The following is a 22953-nucleotide window of genomic DNA, read 5'->3' as shown; positions in this document are numbered from 1 at the left end:
AGTTAATTAATTAAGTAAAAAAAATTAAATACTGAGTTGCTCCCTTGCTTCGGCCACATTTCAAGTGTAGCTTGTGGCTGAAATATTGGGTAGCGTATGCATAGAACATTTCCATCCCTTAGACCACACTAAGCAGTGTGGTCTAAGGATTGATTATTTTCAGATCCAAGCATTTGTAGTAGTGCCGTGTGCTTCATATCACATCTTGTAAGGAGGCACAATGTCTGGATGTCCCGCTCTTAGGGTCCTGAAATGGATCAGCACATTTAGGTAGTGACATCCTGGTTCCTCCATTATAAAGTTCCCATTAACCTTCTATCTAAAGCAGGAGTTCTTAAACTTTTTTGTCAGGGGTCCCTTTTGGCACTTTGCAAAACCTGTAGCTCTCTTCTCCCAATGGTTTTTAAATGAGGAAAATTAAGTCTATAAAAACACAAAGGAAATTGGTGTTACTGAATAACAGTTCATATAATGTTAAAGAGCAAATTTATGATACAGTGAAATATACACTACTTAAGTACATAGTAAATAACCAGAACCGGTGGCAGGTATAATGACTGCTAGAATTTTGTAATCCTCATAGAGCTGATGGATCATTGTGGGGTAAATAATATTTCAAGGTATCTGCAGTAACCATAGTTATCGCTTTGTATTTTTAAAAATATGTGATAAACATTATGAAAAAATCATAAGCACTACTGTTACAATGGTTTGTTGATTACATTTGTGATTTAAGGAAATGTAAAATTTCAGTTAGAAGTTAGTGAAAACAAGTAAACACCTTTTCTTTTTTCTTTTTCATCTTTAGGTATTTCCTTTCTTCTCTCCATGTATCTTCCCTTAAGTGTCTCTGGAACTCTACCCCCCACTCCCCACAGGTTAAGAACCCCTGACCTAAGCCCTAACTTATCCATTAATAATTTTATGTAACTCAGTTGTCTCATTAGGGATTGAAAATGGTGGTTTGTGTAAATCTGTTATCCCTTTCACTTTTAGAGCTGAAGAACCTTAAATAACTTTCCATCTCTAGAGCTGTTTGGTTACCTTGAAATATACAGTTCAAACAGAATGAATACCCATTTTGCAGATGAGGTCACTGAGACTCAAAGAGTTTGTATTCCCAAAGTCAAATGGGTAAAATGTGGTAGAAATGGCACAGGAATCCAGATCTGGGCCACTCCACATCACACACGCTGGATTCAAGTTCTCTCCTCTTCTACCATTTACTAGTTGCTTTCTGTTCTGTTGTTTACTCGGCAGTTAACCTGCATCTTCTCTCCTTCCTAAATGACAGCCTTTGCACTGCTATAGTTTGAAGATAGGCCCTTGTATATTCCTTTCCTTTTTCTCTGCTCTCCCATATCTATGCTTATTCCTTCTGTGAATGTGCTATATACTGTCCCTGGTGGTTCCCAAGTTGACAGAAAACTCCATGAGTAGCCTTGCCAACAAAGATCAGAGTGAGAAATCGCATCCCTCAACCCAATACCAGACTTGCATTCACAGTCTGAGATAAAAATGTGTTTTGTGGAAACAACATTTCTCTGTCGACCCATCTTGAGCTTATTCTCAACAAAAATCCCCAAGCTGTTTTCACATATGCTGCTGTAAAGTGAAACTCTTCCATCTTGTAGCTTAGCAAATGGTGGGCTGGATGTGGGGAGCTCACCCACTTGGAAGAATTCTCACGTTTAGATTTGTCCGAGGGCAAAACTTAGGAAAAGGAAGACAACCCAGAGAATTTTCCGTTCGTGGGTGTGAAACATCATCTAGGAGAATAACAGCGATCTACCTTTTACTTATTAAAGTAAGATAATAGTTTCACTTTAATTCATTTATTGATTGGTCATTTATTTCAACGAACATTCATTCAAATAGTCATTCACTCAGACATTTCATCCACCCACCCACTCACCCACCCATTCATTCAGTGTCTAGGCGAGTGCTTTCTGTCCAGGAACTCAGCTGGGTACTAGGAAACAGATGAAAAATGTACTCCCGCTCTCAGTCCAGTTTATATTCTAGGTAGGAAGTAAGTAAACATAAGGGGGTACTACAATTCCAGCGTTTGAAACAGGCTCTGAAAGATACAAACATATGAAGAGTTACGGAAGAAGGGTGCTTTAAGTGCAGTGGACAAGTCCCCTAAGAGGTGACATGTGAACTGAGACCTAGCCAGGGCCTTTGGATTGAGGGCCTTTGGAATGAGATGTGGCCTTTGTTTTTAAAGAGCTTTTAGACTGGTGGCAGGTGATGCCCTATGGAAAGAGCCTATCGTAGAGCATTGTGAGGGGAAGGCTATAGCTGTGTCTGCATCTTCTTTGTTGTCTCAAGCCAAGGATTTTGGCAGGAATTTTGCTTGTGGTTCATCATCCATATGAAATAGAGGACATGCCTGGTATTGACCTTACTGTTATGTAATCCCCTGCCTTAATAGTTGTGCACAAGAGAACATTTGGTGGAGAAAACTTAATGCTTAATGGCAGAATTAATGATGCATTCAGGGGTCAGGAGGTTTGATAACAGCAGTTCTCAACTAAGCTATTCGGGGGAAAAAAATAAATTGTCAACTTTATTTTTGCCAGACAGTCTGTTGGGGGAATTCAGGAGCATATGACAATAGGTGTACCCTTCCTGGACAGAATGTTGGAGGAATACATCTTTTTAAAGCCATTTATAGTCCTTGAATTTCCTCAACCCACTCTCTCCTGCTATTACTGAGATGCACGTTGAATATGACGCTAGCTCCTGGCACAGGTTTTAAATTTGTGGCCCATTAGCCATAACTTTTATTTGCCCCACCCAGTGTTCTTCATGAATTTAAAGTACAGACAGTCTTCCCTGGGTACAGCACTGTGGGATTGAAAAATGGCCATTAAAACTGGAACCGTGGAAAGCAATCTAAATCATCAATGGTGAAAATTACGATGGTTCCATGACCTTTAAATTTTTCTTTTTTTTTTTTTTTTGCGGTACGCGGGCCTCTCACTGTTGTGGCCTCTCCCGTTGCGGAGCACAGGCTCCGGACGCGCAGGCTCAGCGGCCATGGCTCACGGGCCCAGCCGCTCTGTGGCATGTGGGATCTTCCCGGACCAGGGCACGAACCCGTGTCCCCTGCATCGGCAGGCGGACTCTCAACCACTGCGCCACCAGGGAAGCCCGACCTTTAAAATTTTCATCAAAACACTTAAAACTATTCTACTGTCTGTTAAAAGTGTATAGGAAGATAATAATATTAACACTAATACTTATACAGCATACTAATACTGGTACAGTGTAATTGAAAACATTAGAAATATTGAAAATTAAAGTGCATTTTTTTCCTTTGGAAAACACTTATCAAGAGTAGTTTGAACACCACTTGCCTTCTTTTTCTGGTAGTATGGCTTTCAACACAGACAGCATCTTTTCTATGCCTTGGCAAATTTCATACTCCTTTCAATTTCCAACTTTTTATCCTAAGTGCTCTCAATGTGGTAAACTACAAAGTTTTTTTTTACGATGTTGAGTTTTTTGGTGGCATCACTTCCTTTGGTACATCTTCCATCTTTTCACCATAATAGCTTCGCACATTTTTGTCAGTAAGCTTGCCTTCATTAAGCTCCTGTGGCTGCACATCTTGTGAACAGCAGCATGGTTCCAGTAGCCAACTGTGTCTCCTGTAACTTCGTTTACATTCAATTCACATTTCACTTCCAGCATTATCACTTTTTGTTTCTTTGTTGCACTTGCATATTTGTTGGCCAATTCCCTCTTCTGGTTGTCTATTTTTATAAAAAGTCACCAAGGTTTAATCAGTGGAAGACCAGTAGGCAACACAACTGCATATTTTGCTGGTTGTGTGTGACTGAGTGACAGATGCACAGCGACAATCACTGACAGACTTTGAAAAAAGTGACATGGGATGCGAATAACATTGCAAATCTGTAATACTAATTCCTTTCAATTTGAATTTTCCTTTTCTTCCCCCTTTTCCTATATTAAGCTGAACCAGATGAGATTCTGACTAAGAGTTTCTTTTCAGAGAGAGGCTTGTGTTTTTTCCCTATACAGACGTTAATGATGATGGAATCTCTCTACTCTGTGGCATAATATTTGAAATTGTAGCCTACTGGAGGAACTTTCAGTCATCAACAAGAAATGCGTGACACATTTTAGCAATGATTGTGATTCAAGAAATTTTAACTTTCTTTTAAGTGATGATGGCAAAGATGGCGGTGATGATGGTAACATTGGTAATGACAGAGATTGAGGCCAGTGTCTGATTCCCCATGCCAGAAGACTGTTGGGCGGCAAAGATATGTTTTTCATATCTGAGCATATAAAGAAAATGGGAGTGAGTTTTAGGATCCTGCAGGAGCAATGACAATATGTAAACATAAAACTCTTATGGAACTGCCAGAACATCTGTTTCCACAATTTTTGCTTTCCTTAGGCATATGCTTAAATATTTTTTTTGATTATATACAAAATGAAATTCAAATATGTAGAAATCTTGAGTTTAAGTTGGCATTTTTGTAGATCCTTTTAGATTATTTGGTCTCCTAATTTAAACATTAGGCAAACGGTATTATCTGCTGTGCTGTGTAAACACAGACCTTGAAAAATGATGGGCCGAAAAAAGTTACAAATTCTAAATGAACTTAAATATTTTAAACATTTTTAGAGGCTTGTTTTGTGTTTTGAGGGTTTTTTATTGTTAAAAATTATGTTTTGAAAAATTCAGACAGTTACAACTAGAGAGGACGAAGAAACAATAACTAATTCCTAGACCCTGACTCCAGTGATGTTCTAAATTGTAATGCGGAAGGAAAATACAGAGATAATTTGAGAGAATGAACTGTGGCAAAATAAGGGTGAAGTTTTAAATGTGGAATCAGTGAGGTTCTAGGTTCTAAATGATAACACTGATGTTGGTGAGTAGTGGTATTTAAATCACAGACGCAAGTTGCAAAGAGGGGTATGCTGAACAGAGGGAGGTTTTTAAGGAATTCACTTCTGCTGACTTTGTTTTTTGTTTTTGTTTCTTTTTTGCGGTACGCGGGCCTCTCACCGTTGTGGCCTCTCCCGTTGCGGAGCATGGGCTCCGGACGTGCAGGCTCAGCGGCCATGGCTCACGGGCCCAGCCGCTCCACGGCATGTGGGATCTTCCCGGACCGGGGCACGAACCCGTGTCCCCTGCATCGGCAGGCGGACCCTCAATCACTGCGCCACCAGGGAAGCCCTGACTTTGTTTTCAAGCAACCATTGTTCAGCTTTTACTTTATGGTCTGAAATATGCTATTCTTTAGAAGCAAACAAAACTCCAAAACCCCCAAACCTTATAACACTCTTGTAAAGTTGGTATAAATATTAACCCAGCATTAACAATGACACTAGGCTAAGAGATTTGAGGAAGAAAGAGTGGCTCAGATGGAGTTTCTTGTCTGAAACTCTCTATTTCTGAATACATTTCTTCTATTATTATTGTTTTAGAGAAGTCAGAGCCTCTTCTGTCATTGGCAGTTGACTTTATTAAAAGAGTTTAAGCAGATGGAACGAACAAAACTTTTTTTCCCTTTGCAGGCTTTGGGGGTTTAGTAAATAAATGCTGAGCTATATTTGCATACAAATCACTATCATGAAAAAGCATGCTTTCTTGACACTCTGGCAATGTTGTTCATTGCTGAAATATTTATTTTTAATGAATTACCTTTTTGTTTTTAGAGGCTGCCTGATTAACTTATTCTATTCTGGAAGTTACCAGAGTTACATTAAAATGTCTTTTGCTTCCTGTTCTGGAAACATTTGGAAATCACATGCTACTTAGAGTTTTCACTCTTCTTTTTTTCCCCTCCCAGAATTTTCTGCATTTGTATTGTTGTTAATGATTTAGCCCATTCTTTCATTTTAAATGGATCACACAGTCATTTTTGTGTCCCGCTGTCTTTTGTTGGAAGAGACATGTCTTAAATTGTTCACTGCTGAATCAGATTAAAATGACTTTAGTGTTAGGCTATTTAAAAAAATCTTTAGTTTGTCTTTTGTGGAGGGTTCATTCTCCTGAACACATTGCTCAGACACAGAGTCAACTTTTTTTTCACTCTTCAGGAGTGGGTCTATTAGATTCTAAGCTAAAATGAATGAAAGTGTGAGCCTGTTTTTAATCACTCTTGGGGACAAATTTCAGATAATTCTGCTAATTTAAATGAGTGATTCTTATCTTTGTTGGAGTCAGGAGACAGAATTTTTTGCATAATGAAGACTATAGGAGAACAACACACACACACACACACCATTTTGCAAACAATTTCAGGAGATTCATAGAAGCCCTGGAGTCCATCTACACACCCAGGTTAGGAAAGTCTGTTTAGTTGGTCCTGGGAAATGTAAATTCAGGAAGCTAGGGTCTCTAAATGGTGAGCCATATGACCTAGCCTCCCTTCCCCAATCTCCTAAATTATATCACTTTCCCCACACGTACTCAGGCCAAAACCCTGGAATCTTCTTTGATCCCCCTCTTTCCTTTGCCTCCCACTCACATCCGTTAAGTCCTGTTGCTCCTGCCTCAGAAATGTATCTCAAATTCTCTGCACCTCCACTGCCACCACCGTAGTTCAGACCTGTTTTGAATCTCTTATCTAGTCTCCAGTAAAGGCATCCACAGTGGCATTCAGCTTTCATCCTTGCTTTGATTGAATCTTTATTTATTTATTTATTTCCCTACACAGCATTTAGAATGATCTTTCTAAAAGAGAACTCAGATTCTGTCATAAGCCTCCACTCCCCACTGGCTGAAATGTTTTAGAGGCTTCCCCAGGCACATAGAATAAACCCAAACTGCCAACCAAGGCTGCAGAGAGCTTGCACACTTTCCTGACACTCCAGATAGGCAGGCCAAGCTTGTTCCCGGTTTAGCAGCGTTGGCTTGGAATGTGCTTGCCTTTGCATCAATGCATCTCTGTTCTTTCCTGTCAACCCTTGTCTCTTTCACAATAGAGACTGCATTTTGATCTGTTTCTTGCCTTTTGTTTGCTCACCCTCTAGAATGTACACCTTTGGAGGGGAAGGGATGCATATGGCTGGTGTGTACTGTTTTCTCAGTGTCTTACACATTACCTACCAGATAGAATGATCTTAATGAGTTCACACTTAATGAGTAAATGAAAAACATACGAAGTCCTAAAAAGTGTTTTGTCTTTACCCTTTCCTCCAAAATTTGGCTTTATGGGCTTCCTTTAGTAATTCACTGAGAAGGTCATTCGTTAAACACTTGTTGAATACTTTCCACTATGAAATATTCTCACATCATTTTCTCAGATTGCTAACTCACAGAGGATGGGCATTTTTGGGGGGTGGGTGGTTAAATTCAGAATCTGTGAGAATGCCAAGTATAATTAAGGCTCTCTTTCTGTTTTTTGAAAGAAATAATTTTTCTGTCAACATTTATATTTGTCACAGAAGAGATTTCATCGCTGTCACTAAAAGAGCATACAACATTGTTATTCTCAGATCTTTCCAAGCTCCAGTGAGTTAATGGTCTACAGGTTTTCCACTTAAAATGTAAGCACCGCCTTTGGCATGTGAAGGGAAAGTCATCTTATATTTATTGTTTGCTATGCCTTTAGCTGGGTGTCTTTTATTTTTAAAATTTTTTTCCATGGTAAAGGACGGACTGTTTTATTTAGACTAAAAAATTTATTAATAAAATTTTTAAATGTTACTTTACAGTTAATTAAAAATATTGGCTGCATTCCCTGTGTTGTGCAGTACATCCTTGAGCCCGTCTTACACCCAGTAGTTTGTACTTCCCACTTCTCCACCCCTATATTGCCCCTCCCTCCCCCTCCTCCTCCCCCTCCCCCTCCCCGCTGGTAACCACTAGCTTATTCTCTATATCTGTGAGTCTGCTTCTTTTTTATTATATTCACTAGTTTGTTTTATTTTTTTAGATTCCATATATATGGAGTACCATGTAGTATTTATCTTTCTCAGACTGACTTATTTCACTTAGCATAATGCCCTCCAGGTTGCTTGGCAAATGGCAGAATTTCCTGCTTTTTTTTTTTTTTTTTTTTTTGCAGTACACGGGCCTCTCACTGTTGTGACCTCTCCCGTTGCGGAGCACAGGCTCTGGACGCGCAGGCTCAGCGGCCATGGCTCACGGGCCCAGCCGCTCTGCGGCATGTGGGATCTTCCCGGACCGGGGCACGAACCCGTGTCCCCTGCCTCGGCAGGTGGACTCTCAACCACTGCGCCACCAGGGAAGCCCAGAATTTCCTGCTTTTTGTGGCTGAATAGTATTCCATTGTGTGTGTATGTATATATATATATATATATATATATATATATATACCACACCTTCTTAATCCATTCATCTGTTGATGGACACTTAGGTTGCTTCCATACCTTGGCAGTTGTAAATAATGCTGCTATGAACATTGGGGTGCGTGTGTCTTTTTGAATTAGTGCTTTTGTTTTTTTCAGATATATACCCAGGAGTGGAATTGCTGTGTCATATGGTAGTTCTATGTTTAGTTTCTTGAGAAACCTCCTTACTGTTTTCCACAGTGGCTGCACCAATTTACATTTAGCTGGGTGTCTTTTTGATTAGGAATTCAGGACTTAGCTTTTTTTTTTTTTAAGTGCATTTCCCTCAATTATTTTCATGGAAGTAAGTTGAGTCTGGTCTGGTTCAGTGGTCTCTTAGAAAGTTTTCCTAGATTAAGCAATGAATAAGCACACATGCCATCTGCTCTTTCATCAAATATTCATTAAAGGCCTACCCTGCATCAAACGCTATGTATGGTGCCAGGTGAACCTGACTGCTAGGGAATGTTTCATATCTTCTAAGAATGTGCTACCTGCTAAATATTCCCTTTTAAGGTCTTCTTCTTTCTTCTCCCATTTTCTGTTTCTTTTCTCCCATTAAGGAGTCTCTCTGTTCTATATTTATAGTTTGGCTGCTCTTTGCTTTCATGTGGTATCTGAAATGTGATGTTAGGTTGCTTCATTGGCTTGTCCAACTGCGCTGAAGATCTGATGGGAAATGGAATTTTCAGTGGCTCTTTAGGGGCATAAACAAACCTGAAGTTGGAATCCATGCTTTTCAGGACCTGATAGAACTTGCCCTGGAAGGATGCTATCTACACGGGAGCTTGGGTTTCGATCTGGCCACCCCATGGAAGTAGAAACTCAACGTGCTCTCTCCTTATTCCCAAACTGGGTAGAATATAAATGTGTACATGGTAAAGTGCTGTTAAATTATTTATCTTGCTTGTGGTTTTCCAGCAACTCTCCCATGAATTGCAGATCTTTAGCATTACTTTCTGATCTATACTAGACGAAAAAGCTTTTCACAGAGTTTTTGAAGTGATTCTCACAGCAGAGTGTATGTGTGGTTTTTAAAAATTTTTTTATATCACTCATTGGAAATGATCCTTAAATATTTCTTTCAGCTGCTGAGCGTACTTTATTCCTCTTCTATTGAAATACTTCTCCAACTCTTAACACCTAAGAGCGTTTTTACAACATTGTCATTGTGGTGTGTTCTCACCCCTATGTTGGCACATTATGGACAGATACTTCTGCATGGCAGTAAATTTCTTTTTCAATACTCTCCTAACCAGAGTGATTTAAAGTTCACATACTTCTGTATATTTGCAGGACCATAGCAATAATACTGAATTTTTGTAATGGTTACTCAGAGACATTGTAAGACCTAGAAATGATTCCATATCATTAAGGAAGGGGAAAAGGAGTCTTGGAAAAAGTATTTCTTTTGCTTTCTAATTAAAGAATGGCAGCTCCTTTGTGTATATGCTGGTATTCTTCCTTCCCTCATGGCAGCTAAAACTAATAAATCTCCCCATTCTTCCCTCCTTATCCCTGTCAAGGCCTCAGAATCCTCTTCACCATGCTGTTCTAAGCACCTACACAAATTACTTGGAGTTAGCAAAAGAGATGAAACCCATTTAACTTGCTGTAGTCCCTGGGAGAACAGGTGATGAGCAGAGCCCCCTACTTGACCTGTAGGGCTGGTCCTGGTCCTGAAAGCACAGTGACATTGCTGGTTGCCTCGCAGAAGGAGAGAGAGGTTTGAGGTCTCACACTGGCAGTTAAATGCTCTAGTTTGTAATTGACATAATCACTTCTGCTCACGACTCCTCGGCCAGAATTCCTTCAGCTTCACCCAAGCACAAGGATACAGGAAGTATAATCCTGTCATGTGCCTGGAATGGCAAGAATGGAAATCGTGAGCCAGTTTCACTAATGACTGCCATGTTCCATTTGATGTATTTTAATGCTCAGCTTCTCAGCATATTTCACTAGGCAGAAGGCCCTCTTGCTTTGCTCATAGGATATGTACTCTACTTTTTGGTTAAAAAGCTGAGATCTTCAGGCATCTCTGTGTGTAGGTAAAGGAGGCTCAGTAGTCCCAACATCCTTTGGAACACTTGTCGTATGTAGAGGTCTGCAAAAAAAGAAAAAAAAAAAAGAGTCTTACCGTTTAAAGAAGAAAAAAAAAGCATATGAGAAGTGCTGCTTCGTATCTCTCTCTTTTTTTTTAAGTCAGAATGCACATTGTACACGATATATCGTGATGAGTCCTGCTGTAAAGACTTACCTCATTTCATTCAGTGTTTCTTAATCTTCTTTGACTACACAATATTTTTTTTCTTCTATCGTGTCTAATAACATCTCATGGAAGCAGTGTTCTGGGGGAACCACTGTAGTGAACACTGCACTAGGTACCTGGAGACTTTTATCACCTTGGGAAGCATTGAGACAGCATGGACAATTTTACTGCATGGCCCAGGATTCTCACTTTAGAACTGTGTGACCTTGGATATATAGTATCACTTTTTTTGACCTTTGCTTCTGAATGTGGAAAAATGGGGGTGATATTATCTACCTCAATGCATTGCTGATTATCACTAGGACATAATAGGCCGCAAACAAATGTTGTATATTCTCTCCTTCCCTTACTGATATCATTTACTTTCTCCCACATATTTAGTTTAATATAAGCATGTAACTTTTTATCCAATTCTGATTCTCTTAGGATAATCAATATAGGATTCTTTTGCCTTGAAATATTCACAGACTATGTGAAATTTAAACCAGAGAATCTGCACCAGAGTGCATCCCGGCTGCGGGCTCCTCTTTCATTTTACTTTCTTTGAAAGCCACCCATTTACTTCTCCGTACGAATATGATTCTCCCCTCTAAGCATCCAGATCGGTGCAGAAGTTTGGGGATTGCTCGGGGCAGATCTGCCAGGGGAAAGATACCTGATTCCTCTCCCGCAGTTGACTAAGGACTTGTTGTATCTTTGGCCCAAAGCATTCTCCAGGACACAACATGAGAATTCTAGAAGATACTTGTGAGGTGCTTGCATTGAGATCCAGGTATGAGCAGAATACTATCATTATCTTAATTACATTGTGCTGGAATTTATCGTACTCTGCAAATTAAATTTGCTTAAAATTACATTCATGCCATTTATGCTTATGGTTGATGAATATTCTATGAAGTCTTGAGTTACTGAAGTGGGTTTGTTAATATCCCATAAAGAAAGGTGTGGCCCAAACTGTCAAGACGCTTCTTCAGAATTGTATTGGTTCATTTTTTGGACAATATTTCTACCTTTCTGCTTAAAAAAAAAAAAAAAAAATCACAGAATTACCTACATTGCAAGTAGTAGATTACTTTTGAGATGCCACCTACTTTGATTCAAAACTCTGCAACTGTGCCACTTAAATCAATTGAATCTTTTCTCAGAAATACCTCACAGTCATCCTGGTGTTGTTTTTTGAAGTGACATTAAGAATTATTTTAAACATTTGCAAGGACTAGGATTATTTATTAGAGCAAATAATTCGTTACACGGGGTCTACAGAAGTCTGCAGTGCAAACTGGGAAGTTCCTTGTTTGTCATTAAACTACATACTGATCTACAGTAGAGATGAATACAGACTCTTCTTTTTTTATTAGTTCAGAAGAATGACTAATTCTTCATCATATTATTTGATGTCGACTTATTCCATATTCATATATACACATGCTAATCGGCTTCATTGGGATCAGTGATATTTTGATGGTTTGATTTATTTTAGTGACTTTTCTATTCTGAATCCCTAGAGTAGATCAGATTTGGCAAAATAGATGGGAGCAAGTCTGAGCAACGCTGAGAATAATATTCTGCTGTTGTCTTTAATTAATCACCTGAATCAGTACATTTCCATTTCTGTGTCATGACTCTATATTTAAATATTTCATATTTGTCATGGAAATGCTCATAAAAATTATTTTTTAAATCATCAGTTATTATCTTTGATGAGCAAATTTCAAACTTATCAAATTTTTTGGAATAACAGTGTAGCAACATAATGATCATTTGATATTGTTGGGACAATTCTCACTTTTACAGCATCTCATTTCGTTCTTGATTCCACCAGACCTTTGCAGTTGTTTTTGTGGTTCACGACAGTTGTTGGCTATCAGCTGGGGTACCTTAGTTCTCTTTCACTTGGCTCCTGTCTCCAGTAGCCTAGCTGGACTTTTTCCTCAGCGTGTTGGTCTCAGGGTTCCAAAAAGACAGAAAAAACAGAAGCTGCAACGTCTGTTAAGGCCTGACCTTGGAAAGTCACATAGCAACACTTTGATCACATTCCACTGGTCAAAGCAAGCCACAGGCCAGTCCAACCTCAGTGGGAAGGGAAATAGACTCCAACTTTTGGTGAGAGGAGCCGCAAAGTCACTTTGCAAAGGGGCATGTAGGATGGGAGGGATTCTTGTGCTAATATTGGTGAATAAGCTACCACAATGTCTTCAGGTGTTTCATTGGTGTAAAGATTCCATTTCATTTCTTTCTTGCATTGTGTGTATCCTGAACTGGCTGTGTGTCAGCAAGAGTTCAGCACAGGGTCTGGTATGTTGCCACGTCACTTGAACGTGGCAAAAACACCCTACATGTTCATGCAAAAGGACAGAGACAGTCACTTCTGGGCTGATGGTGAGAGTGGAGAAGAAGAGGGAAAGAAAAGGCATTACCCAGTTTCTGGTAGTCCTTGGTGTTATAAATGATGCTATGAGAAAGTCAATGGCTCCCAATAATTAGACTGTCCAACAGGCAATGGGATTTTCAGTGTGTCTGACAGCCTGACTCATTGACATAGACTGTAATACCTAATCTTCCTCCTATCTGTCAACCCAGGGGAGCCCGAGTTACCTTGAAGAAACTGAAGCTCAAAGCTGGAAAAGGGCAAAAATTCAGGCTCTGCATCCCTCTTACTTCCTCCCGCTGATAAAGATGGTTCTCTCATTCTTGATCCGCTTGTTCACAGTTCCCTGTTAGAACAAGGGCATTCTCAGGGCTTCCTTTGCCCAGCACTGAGGCCTCCTTCCACCGTGAGGTTGCACGGCCCCTCCGCTTTCTTCATTTGAGGCTGGGTTTTTCTCAGGCAGTTAGCAGTTTTGCACAGTCTGTTTGTATTTCATGAAGTGTGATTCTCTTCCATGAACAGAAGGACTCTGCGTATAGAGGGCACACTTTTAACGAGAGGACCGGCAGAGACTGAGTCATGAAAGCTATACAAAGTGTAACATCAAGATGCTATGCTTAATAACACGGACTTTGGAATCAGACAGATTTGGGTTGAATTCTAGTTTTAGTCTCCTACGGAGTGAACTGTCTTGCACAGATTTCTTATTTTCTGTGAGCTGTAATTTCCTCATCCGGAAAATAGGAATTATAATAGTCCTCCATTGGTTTGTTGGAAAGATGAAATCAGCGAGAGTCCATATATAAATGAAACGGTGATTTTGGCCTAAGGAAGAATACCCGACAACTTTCTTTGATGCATAAATTGCTAGGCCATTTTCAAGGATAGATTGTGGTCCAAATTTGGAGAAACAGTTTCTGATTTTAGAAAATGGGAATGCAGGACCATCCTGAAAAGTTTGTCTAACAGCCCTAGGCAGAGTTAGATCCTGCCTTCTCTATGCTCCCACAACATTCTGTACTGATTTCCTCTCAGTAGCACTCATCTCTCAGCGTCGTATGATCTGTTTATGCTACATGATAGCTTGGGATAATAGAGTGTGAGCACTTCAAGGCCAGTCACTCTGTCACATTCACCTTGGCATCCCAGCTTTTCACACAAACCCCGGACTGAAAGGAGGCTGTAGTTGTGGGGTGGATGGATGAGTGAGTTGCCAGCCAACCCTCTGTTTGGTTCACTCTCCGGTTTGTGAAGTCCGCTTTAAATCTCACCTGCGCTAAAAAGTCTTCTTTGATTTTCCTCTGCTGTGAGAAATCCCTTTGTCGACCATAGGGACTAAATCATCATTATTGACCTTCTCTTCTTTAAAAAAAAACTGTCATTACTAAATGAATGTGTCTCCTTTAGACTATAGGGAGAGGCCAGATCCCATTTGATAATCTCTTTCACAGGCTTTCAGACATAATGAGTACTGGATAAACATATTAAATTCAATTGAGTAGATTACCTTCTTTGAGGGTTATCATGCACGTTGGCTAAAAAGTCTCTTCAGAGGTGTTAATTCTATGCAAAGAGGACCCAGGGGAAAGTGTGTTCTTGTAGCCCATGCACAATATGGGATTTGCCCGCTAACAAGGCCTAAGAGTCTCCAAATTAAATTATATTGCACCTGTGATATTACCTTAAAACAACTGGCATATAAACAGTGGCAGAAGAATTTCAAGAGCCGTCTGCTGTTCTTCAAAATTAATTCGCTTTCCCTGAGTTGCTTGTCTAGGAACAACACGGAGCACATGGTACCCACCATCTTCGGGTAATATGGTATTTTCTTCTAAGGCTTGTGCACTTATTTTGAGAAAATAATTGTATTCTCAGAAGAATTTGTGAATAACACACTGTTTTGGTGCTCTCACGTGTTTGCAGATCACATGCTTCATTTTTCCATTTGGTAGTGGCAGAAACTCCTTGAGTTGTAATGGGGAGTAATACTCGTGATTTATCTATGTGGTGTCAATACCACGACACATTTTATGGTTGTGATTAGTCTTTAAAAGCATCAGAATTATTACAGAGTCATGAAAATGTTCTGCCGTGTTGACATATTTTTCTTAGAAAGGTAATTTTTTTAAGATACGTAATATTTTTCTAATATGCTATTAAGATAACATTGTAGTCCTCAATTTAGGAAAAGAGGAATACCCTCCCCCCACAATACTTTCAGTTTCCTTTACTTAATTTTTTTCTGATGTGATTCCTCTAAATCAAGGGCTGACACTTCAAGGCCCACGGGCCAAATCTGGCCAGGCTCCTCTTTTTGTATATAAAGGTTTCCTGGGATATAGCCACACCTATTTGTGTTCGTATTATCTATGGCTCCTTAGGCATATGGCCCACCAAACCTAAAATATTTACCATCTGGCCCTTTGCAGAAAAAGTTTGCTGATCTGCTTTGACTTCTTTATGAACCTCTTTATATTTTCAGGTAGCCATGGGATAATTCATCCCACTCAGAGGTTCCCCATGGTTACTCTAGAGCCCCTGCCTTACTCAGGTGCCCCAGGTCCCCACTGCATTGGGCAGCCCTCTGTGCTTCTATCTGTGCCTCCGACAGTACCGCGGTTGTGTATTTCAGTGCCTGTCTCCCGGACCGGAAGGACAGGAATACCTTCTTTTTCTCCTTTGCTGTTCCCAGAGTCCACACTTAAGTGATGCTCAGTGTTCATTGAAGGAGCAAATGAGTTACACGTCTCAGTCACAATATAAAGCAGCATTTTAATAGATACAGTTTATCTGAGACTCTGAGTATTCTAGAAACTACTTCTCTCTAGTTATAAAAGGGTTTTTTAAAAAGGCTTTTACCTTCACAATTTTATTTCCTTTGGGCTCATGTGAAAATTAGTTTCTGTTAAAAATGAGTTTACATTTCTCCAGTTTTCATCTAACATTAGTTCTAACCATGCTAGATCTTAAGGATAAACTTCTTTGAATTAAAAAAAAATATATTGCAGACTATCTCAATCTTGTATAGATGATTGAAAAGTAAATGAATGTCATCTCCATTTTGTCAGGGTTTTAGTACTCAGAGGTGGCTGATACAAGGGTCTGGTTTATTATTTATTCTCTCATTCCAGCAAGACTTCCTAAGCGTCTCTGGTGTTGTAGGTGGTGGTGAAAGGGCAATAAACAAGACAAAGCCTTTACTTTTGTGGAGCTTCCTTTCTCATCTGGGTACGTAGTAACCAGCCAAGAAACCCGCCAGCTGGTGGCAGGGGGGCTGTGAAAAGATTAAAATAGGGTGACATAAGAGTGAGTAAGCAAGTAGCAGTTTAAAGTCCCTAGCAGTTAATTGTTCTTTTGAGAGAGCGGCATTGGAATTAGGTTCTGAATGATAAGAAAGAAGCGGCCACGTGAAGATCAGGGGGGATTGATCTAGGCAGAACAAATAACCAGGACAAAACCCCCAAATCTAGGAAGGAGCTTAGTGTGTTTGAAGAACAGAAAGAAAGCATATATGGCAGATGTATGGTATGCTAGAGAGGAGTGAGGAAAAAGAGGCTCAGGAGGTAGGTAGGCATCAGTCAGGACGCAGCCTACGGTGAGGTTAAGGCTCAGGCTTTTGTCTTCTCTGGTTGTAAAGGAACTGAGGGAAGACGGTTGATGCTGACTTTCTGATGCCCAGTTAGTGCCCAGAATGGCCCCAGGGAGTGTGACGGTTAGCGAATCTGCTACTGGCCAGGTCAGCTTCTCACACTGCAACCAGAGGCTCCAGAGCCCCACGGTGTGTAATGCCAGACCCAGCTACCTCCGTGTAGAGTGATGTGGAACCCACCTGTGTGGCCATTTCTAGGTTGAGATGGCTGTTTGGCCATCCTCTGGGTCCCAACAGAACAAAGACAGTGATCACCCACATGACCACCTGCAGAAGTAAGCACCCTTGAGAGTAATCTCCATTTCATCTTATTTTTTGCATCAAAATGTCTGTGTGTGATATGCAGATAAGATGACTTTTTAACAAAAGGTTGGGTTGCAGGGAATATTATGTCAGGACAATGTTGCCTAAATGGGTTGCTGAAAAATATTCACCTAAATGAGAATGTGCTTAGCTGTTGAAATCTTTTGTGATATGTTATATTTCTATACTAATATTCAGTTACAGTAAAAAATGTATGTGATGTATCACCCTGCGGTTAGGTATGTACAGGATAGAACATCTCACACGTTCAACCATTTTCGTTCCGTTCCATAAACAGTTTGATTCGTTAAACTTGGGTCAAGCTGATTCTTAGCACCGGGTAAGAAAATGGACAGGTAATAAGATACAGTTTTTTATGGCATTGGAAAAAACCTTTCAGATGTCATTGATATTACTAAAGTAACGTTAGACACGAACATTGCCAGATTCATTCCATCCGTTTTCACAGTAAGCAGTTGTTTCAATAGAATGTTATGCCCTTCCCCACCTAGTTGCTGTGTGCAGACATAGCCAACCACAGTAATTATGAATATTGTTGGAAGCTTGCAAAATTGTCATCTTGCTGTGGTTTGGTGAAGTCAGAGCCTAAGGGAGGGTGTAAATTAAAGCAGGGAGGAGGAAGATGGGGAAAGGGCTCTTTTAACAGCAAAAAAAGCAACTCAGTGGGAGTGGAGGCTGGCAATCAGCTCAGAGGAAATGAAAGAAATTCTCCATTTCTAAATGGTTCATTGACCCATGATAATAAAGCAGCCCTGCCAAAGAAGGATAATTATCTTTTTAAGTATCAGATGCCCTGTGGGTGAAGGCCTCCCTTCTCCTCTCTTGAAAAATGAACTCAGATTAAACAAATACTCGTTTTCCTGACATAAATTTCCTGATTATGAGCAAAATTAATCAGTTTTCCCTCTCTTTTCCCCCCTGTCTTATGGAAATCAGGCCCACCCAGCTGAGCTCAGTGCATTTCCCCTTGGGTCCTGAGTTCTACCAATCGTATGGTGGGCTAAAATGCTTGATATTCTGGTGAGACTAGCAACTGTAGACTTGTGGTTTTATTATGCCCCTTAGCTGCTTGGCTCAAAGCAGAAGCATGTTCTTTTAAAACAAGAAAAACGAAAGAAACAGAAAAGAACATTAGCTTTTTTTCTCCTGCTGGTACCTGAAAACGGAACAAAAATTAATGTAGCTTGTGTGTGTATACACATGTATGTGTACATGTCTATACGTGTATACCATACACTTATGAGTTCAAATACAAAAAGGAACTGAAACGTTATTGATGATGTGACGCTGAATGTTTATTTGCTACCAACAAATGATCAAACCTGCATCCTTTTTCTCTAGAATTTGTTGTTTGTTCAGACCAATAATGCAAATATGTTGATTTGTCTGACTAATAGAATACATTAAGATGGCTTCATTCGCACAAGCAGACACCCCTTGTTTTAACTTAATGATTTACCTTCAACTGCCTTCTTGAATTCTTAATAATCAGTTTGAGGAATGCTTGTCATCAATTGCTTAACCGTGTGGCACATCTCCTTGTTATAAATGAAGTTCGCTGAGCCATTTTCAGAATCTCTATACAACTTTTAAAAATAAAATACTATTGTCTGTTGATTACATATTTCTCTACAGAGATATTGAAATTAAAGTTTTGATTGTGATGCTCTTTCTAGAAAAACCAACTGAATATTCCAGTTGCTTTTCCAACCCAGGGCCTTTGGCTGCTTGAGAATAGGGGTCAGGAGATAACGGTCCAGCATAGATCCTGCCTCGTGGCCTAATTATTTCAGCCAGCACTTAAGTCTCTCTGAACACTGATGTCTTTTTCTCTTAAGAGAATTTCTTCAGTGCGCCATAGCTTCTCCTTTAAAGTATAATGAACCATGTTTGTAAGCTCTCTTTGAACTCCTTGGAGTTCAGTGATTGGTAAATATTTGTTCTTTTATTCCTTAGCCTTTGCGAGTTCAGGCCCTGGGCCAAGGGGATTCAAGCCTGTGGGTATAAACTTCTTGGTAAAAATGGTCCCTAAAGCAAGCAGAGTGTACCTTAACAGACCTCACTGCAGATGTCCTCGTGTGTCCCTTCCGGCCAGTGGAGCGCTTCCGAGACCTGCATCCCGATGAAGTGGCCGACCTGTTTCTGGCAGCACAGAGAGTCGGGACGGCAGTGGAAAAGCATTTCCAGGGCACCTCTCTCACCTTTTCCGTGCAGGTGAGTGTACAGATAGCTCGCTCATCCAGGGCCACCCTACCATCCACAAGGCCCCGACGTGGACTTGGTGAACAGGGTGGGATATCAGCGGAGGCAATGCGCGCAGGGTTGTTGACCAAGCAGCTGGGAGTACTGGACGTGTGATGTAGGTGATGAGCATGAAGACATTCCAGATCTTTTATTGGAACTGGGGCTGGACATGTCATTTTGATTCCAGGAGAAATATGTTTTGAGCCCTGCTCTATTTCTAGGGGAATAGAGATATGCAGGTTAGGTAGGGCCTCGCCCTCACAAGGCTGACCTTTTTAATTCAAGCCTCAGTGATTGATTATGGATTGCTTATGGTATGAAGCTGGATTGATTGAGTGTTCAGTGTGGCCTCCTTCCTGGTAAAGAAGCTAGACCCCCAATCACTAGAGATCTTTAGGCCGAGTTTGAGCCAACGCTTGTCAGTGTGGGAGGAGGAGGTCGGCGGTGGGTCATCAGCTGTGGGAATTGATTGAATCTTCAGGTAGTAATATACCATGAGCCCCTTCCTATCGCCCATGGAAAGAGCTGCGGGTATCTATACGTAATTAAAGCCCTGTGTGGCCTTGAGATTTGATGACTCTCCAAAAACCCTTTGGAAAGAAGTGGATGGTTTCATGATGCAAGACCTTGTGCTCAGTGCTTTAGGCAAACTGGATATTTATCATCCTCCCTCTACCCTCCTCAGCTCTTCACCGTAGACTTTAAAAGAGAACAGATAGAGAAGGCCACCGTTTTGAGGTCGTGAAAGACTCTGACTAGAAATGCCCATCTGCATTTTTTTTTTTTATTTATTTATTGGCCGCGCCATGCGGCCTGCGGAATCTTAGTATCCCGACCAGGGATTGAACCTGTGCCCCGTGCAGTGGAAGCAAGGAGTCCTAACTGCTGGATGACCAGGGAATTCCCTCATCTGCATTCTTTAAAAAAAACCTTTTGCCACCATGTCTGTGTCAAGAGTATCTAAACTTCCTTGTAAAATACTGTGTGTGGGGGGGTTGTGTGTGTGTGTGTGTGTGTGTGTCTGTCTGTCTGTCTGTGTGTATTGTGTATTAACCCCTTTGAGTCACCTTCAGGCAGGTAGTTAAGCTCAGGGTGGGTTTATTAAGCCGATGCTGCAAATCATGTTTCCAGAGAGACCAAATGAAGGCAACTGGGTGAAGACATCTGTCAGTGTTTAATGGAATACTAGAAGAAAATTCACATACATAGGAAATGGCCAGTGCTGGTTATCTAACATGATTTGCTAGAAACTTAATTCCAAAAGTATAGAAACTGATGTTAAAAAATATAGAAACTGTTGCTATTATATAAAGCACTTAGAGTACTTTCATATATGTGGTGTTTTCAAACTTTTTAAAACTTTAACGTACAGTAAGATATATATTTATTTCACAATCATATGTTCCCCTCTCCCCCTACAGACATGTAGATAAAGGAAACAGAAACTTCACAAAGCAGTGTTTACCTATTCTGTACAATCTAAGAGTTTTTGTTCTGTTACGTGATTTCTTTTGTCTTCAGTGCTGGTCACAGCCCATCAGGTTGACTTTATGACCCACTAATAGGTTGAGACTCCAAGTTTGAAAACCACTGATCACACAGGTCTGCTTAATCTTTGCCATAGCAGGGCAAGAATCCTCACCCCAAGTAGTTTGGGTCTTAGAAGTAGAAAGCCTTAACCTAAATTTTCAGAGTTGTCATTCCATTTTGAAGTTTCTGATTGTAGAAACATTGCATGTTGTGCTGTTCCCAACCAGCTGAGCACTTACTGGCTTTTGCTTTGTATTGTGGCTGATGACTTGGCGAGTTTGCTTATTTTTTAGCTAAGCAAGTAGTTCAGTTGGGCTTCAGAAAGCCGAGGGAAGGACCCAGGATGGGAAAAGAACTCAGCTACAATAAACACTTGCACCTTTTCTCCCAAGGTCAGAAGAGCCAGAAAGGGCCCACTCTTGGGTGCTCCTTCTACATGAGACAGCCCATATTCTTGCTTCTTGCTTAATGGATTATGTTTATAGCAATTTCCTGAGGAGAGACTTAAAGTAATCAGGCATTAATTAAGCTACATCTGGTTTAAAGATAACCAAAAGGTGTGATACTTCACCTCCCCAAATATTTCCAGTCTTCCTTTAATGCAATTAAAACCATAGCCAAAAGCAAAGAGCATGAAAAGTAGGAAAGGGGTTCACTCACTGGATAATTTATATCATTTTTATACATAGCTTCTTACTCTCAAGCGGAAATGGAGAACTGTTGGGCCCCGTACCTTCAAAGCGAATGGTCCCCATGAGGAAACTATAAATTAACACACAATGAAATTGGATCTAAATTATTAACAGGCAATATTTCTGAATAAGCAGGAGATACCATCTATCTGTTCTCACCTCTGTCTTTTTTTTTTTTCCCCCTATTTCTAGGATGGCCCCGAAGCTGGACAAACTGTGAAGGTGAGTGCTTATTATGTGCATACAAATTAATAGGGGGCGATTACGAGAACTAATAAAAAATCACACTGAGTCATTTGGAGCACATTGCTGCTTCATTATGTTATCTGCGAGGTCAGAGAGAGCCTTGGTGTTGGAGCTATAAATCCTGACATTGTAAACTTTGCCAAGCAATATGTTTCACATTCGTTTACAAGACATTTACCTTTTGTCGTAAAATTATTATTGTTCAAATGCTAAAACAGAAACTAAATCATGGAGTCCTGAAACAGAAACGGAAGTCAAACGAGTTCATGGGAGGTAGTGTCTAGGAAACAGGACATATGCCGCATGTGGATTGGCGGGTCTCCTGTTAAGCCTGCGCCTCTGTGGCAGCCTTCTGGTTCTCTACACTGTATATTGTTGCTTTGCCATTGTTGAGTGGAGGGCTCACAGATATGGTGGCCCCATGGCTGTCCCTTCACTCCTGGCCCTTTGCTTCCCTCTGTTCTCCTCCTTTCCACCCACACACCTACTCTTTTCCTCCCTTCGTACTTAATACCAAAGTTCAACATAATGGAGTCAGTGGAGCTCAAAAATGAGTTTTTAAGTGTGCCAGAAGACGGAAGGAAGATTTATCAGCATAGTCTCTGCTTCCCTAATAAAGTAAAAGAGAAGAATAAAATCCTGGCTGATTCTGAAGCTGAGTTTCAGCCCCCTTCATACAAATGCAAATGCCTGTGCAGTTAGTTCCTACACCTAAATCATAGAAGAGGCCTTTTTATTCTTTTTCTTTTCTTTTTTTTCGTGTTAGAAATCTGAAGCAAGTCTAACTGGGGTGCTTGTGTTACATTTTGCGAGATAGGATTTTATGGCTTTGAGACTGACTGTGAGTGTGCAAGGTAGCGCTTGGTACCAAACAATGCCAAATAAACATCATCCTCTTTTGATATTCGTCTGCATATGGTTTTAATGCTTAACATAGCTACTGTGGGACTTTTATAATAGAATCTCTGGGAGATACTTTTGAGGAGCAAATGTCCTACAGAAATTGCCACCAAATTCCTTATGATAAAAAAGAGCTAGCCTTGCTCCACACACACAGTGTGATAAGGACAGAGGGGCTTCACAGCTTTCCCCCACCTCCATGCCAGGCTTCTAAACATGCCGATGCTAAAAAAAACCAAACAAAACAGTGTAATACGGTAGCTTCGTTTTGGAAATACAAAACGTAAGTGTTTAAACCTGGTTGCTAGATGTTTTTTTTCTTTTTAAAGAATATTCATTTATCTATTTATTTGACTGCACCGGGTCTTATGCGGCACACGGG

The 22953-nt window shown here is 40.4% G+C and overlaps 1 protein-coding gene across 19 annotated transcripts in view; it reads left to right on the top strand.

Moving 5' to 3' along the window:
• The window catches only part of FHIT (fragile histidine triad diadenosine triphosphatase), a 1443555-nt gene that overhangs the window by 1149577 nt on the left and 271025 nt on the right, over positions 1-22953 (top strand). For all 19 annotated transcript variants that reach the window (XM_029242153.1, XM_029242160.1, XM_029242145.1 and 16 more), the window contains 2 exons: positions 19028-19173; positions 21618-21647. In XM_029242153.1, the coding sequence (XP_029097986.1) occupies positions 19028-19173; positions 21618-21647 (176 nt within the window). The remainder of the gene's footprint in view (positions 1-19027; positions 19174-21617; positions 21648-22953) is intronic.

The sequence above is a fragment of the Monodon monoceros genome, unplaced genomic scaffold (genome assembly GCF_005190385.1).
Source record: "Monodon monoceros isolate NGI ecotype Baffin Bay Population unplaced genomic scaffold, NGI_Narwhal_1 Super_Scaffold_3, whole genome shotgun sequence".
NCBI classification, from domain to species: Eukaryota; Metazoa; Chordata; class Mammalia; order Artiodactyla; family Monodontidae; genus Monodon; species Monodon monoceros.
Note: the sequence above shows the minus strand (reverse complement) of the source record. Positions and strands in the feature narration are given on the sequence as shown.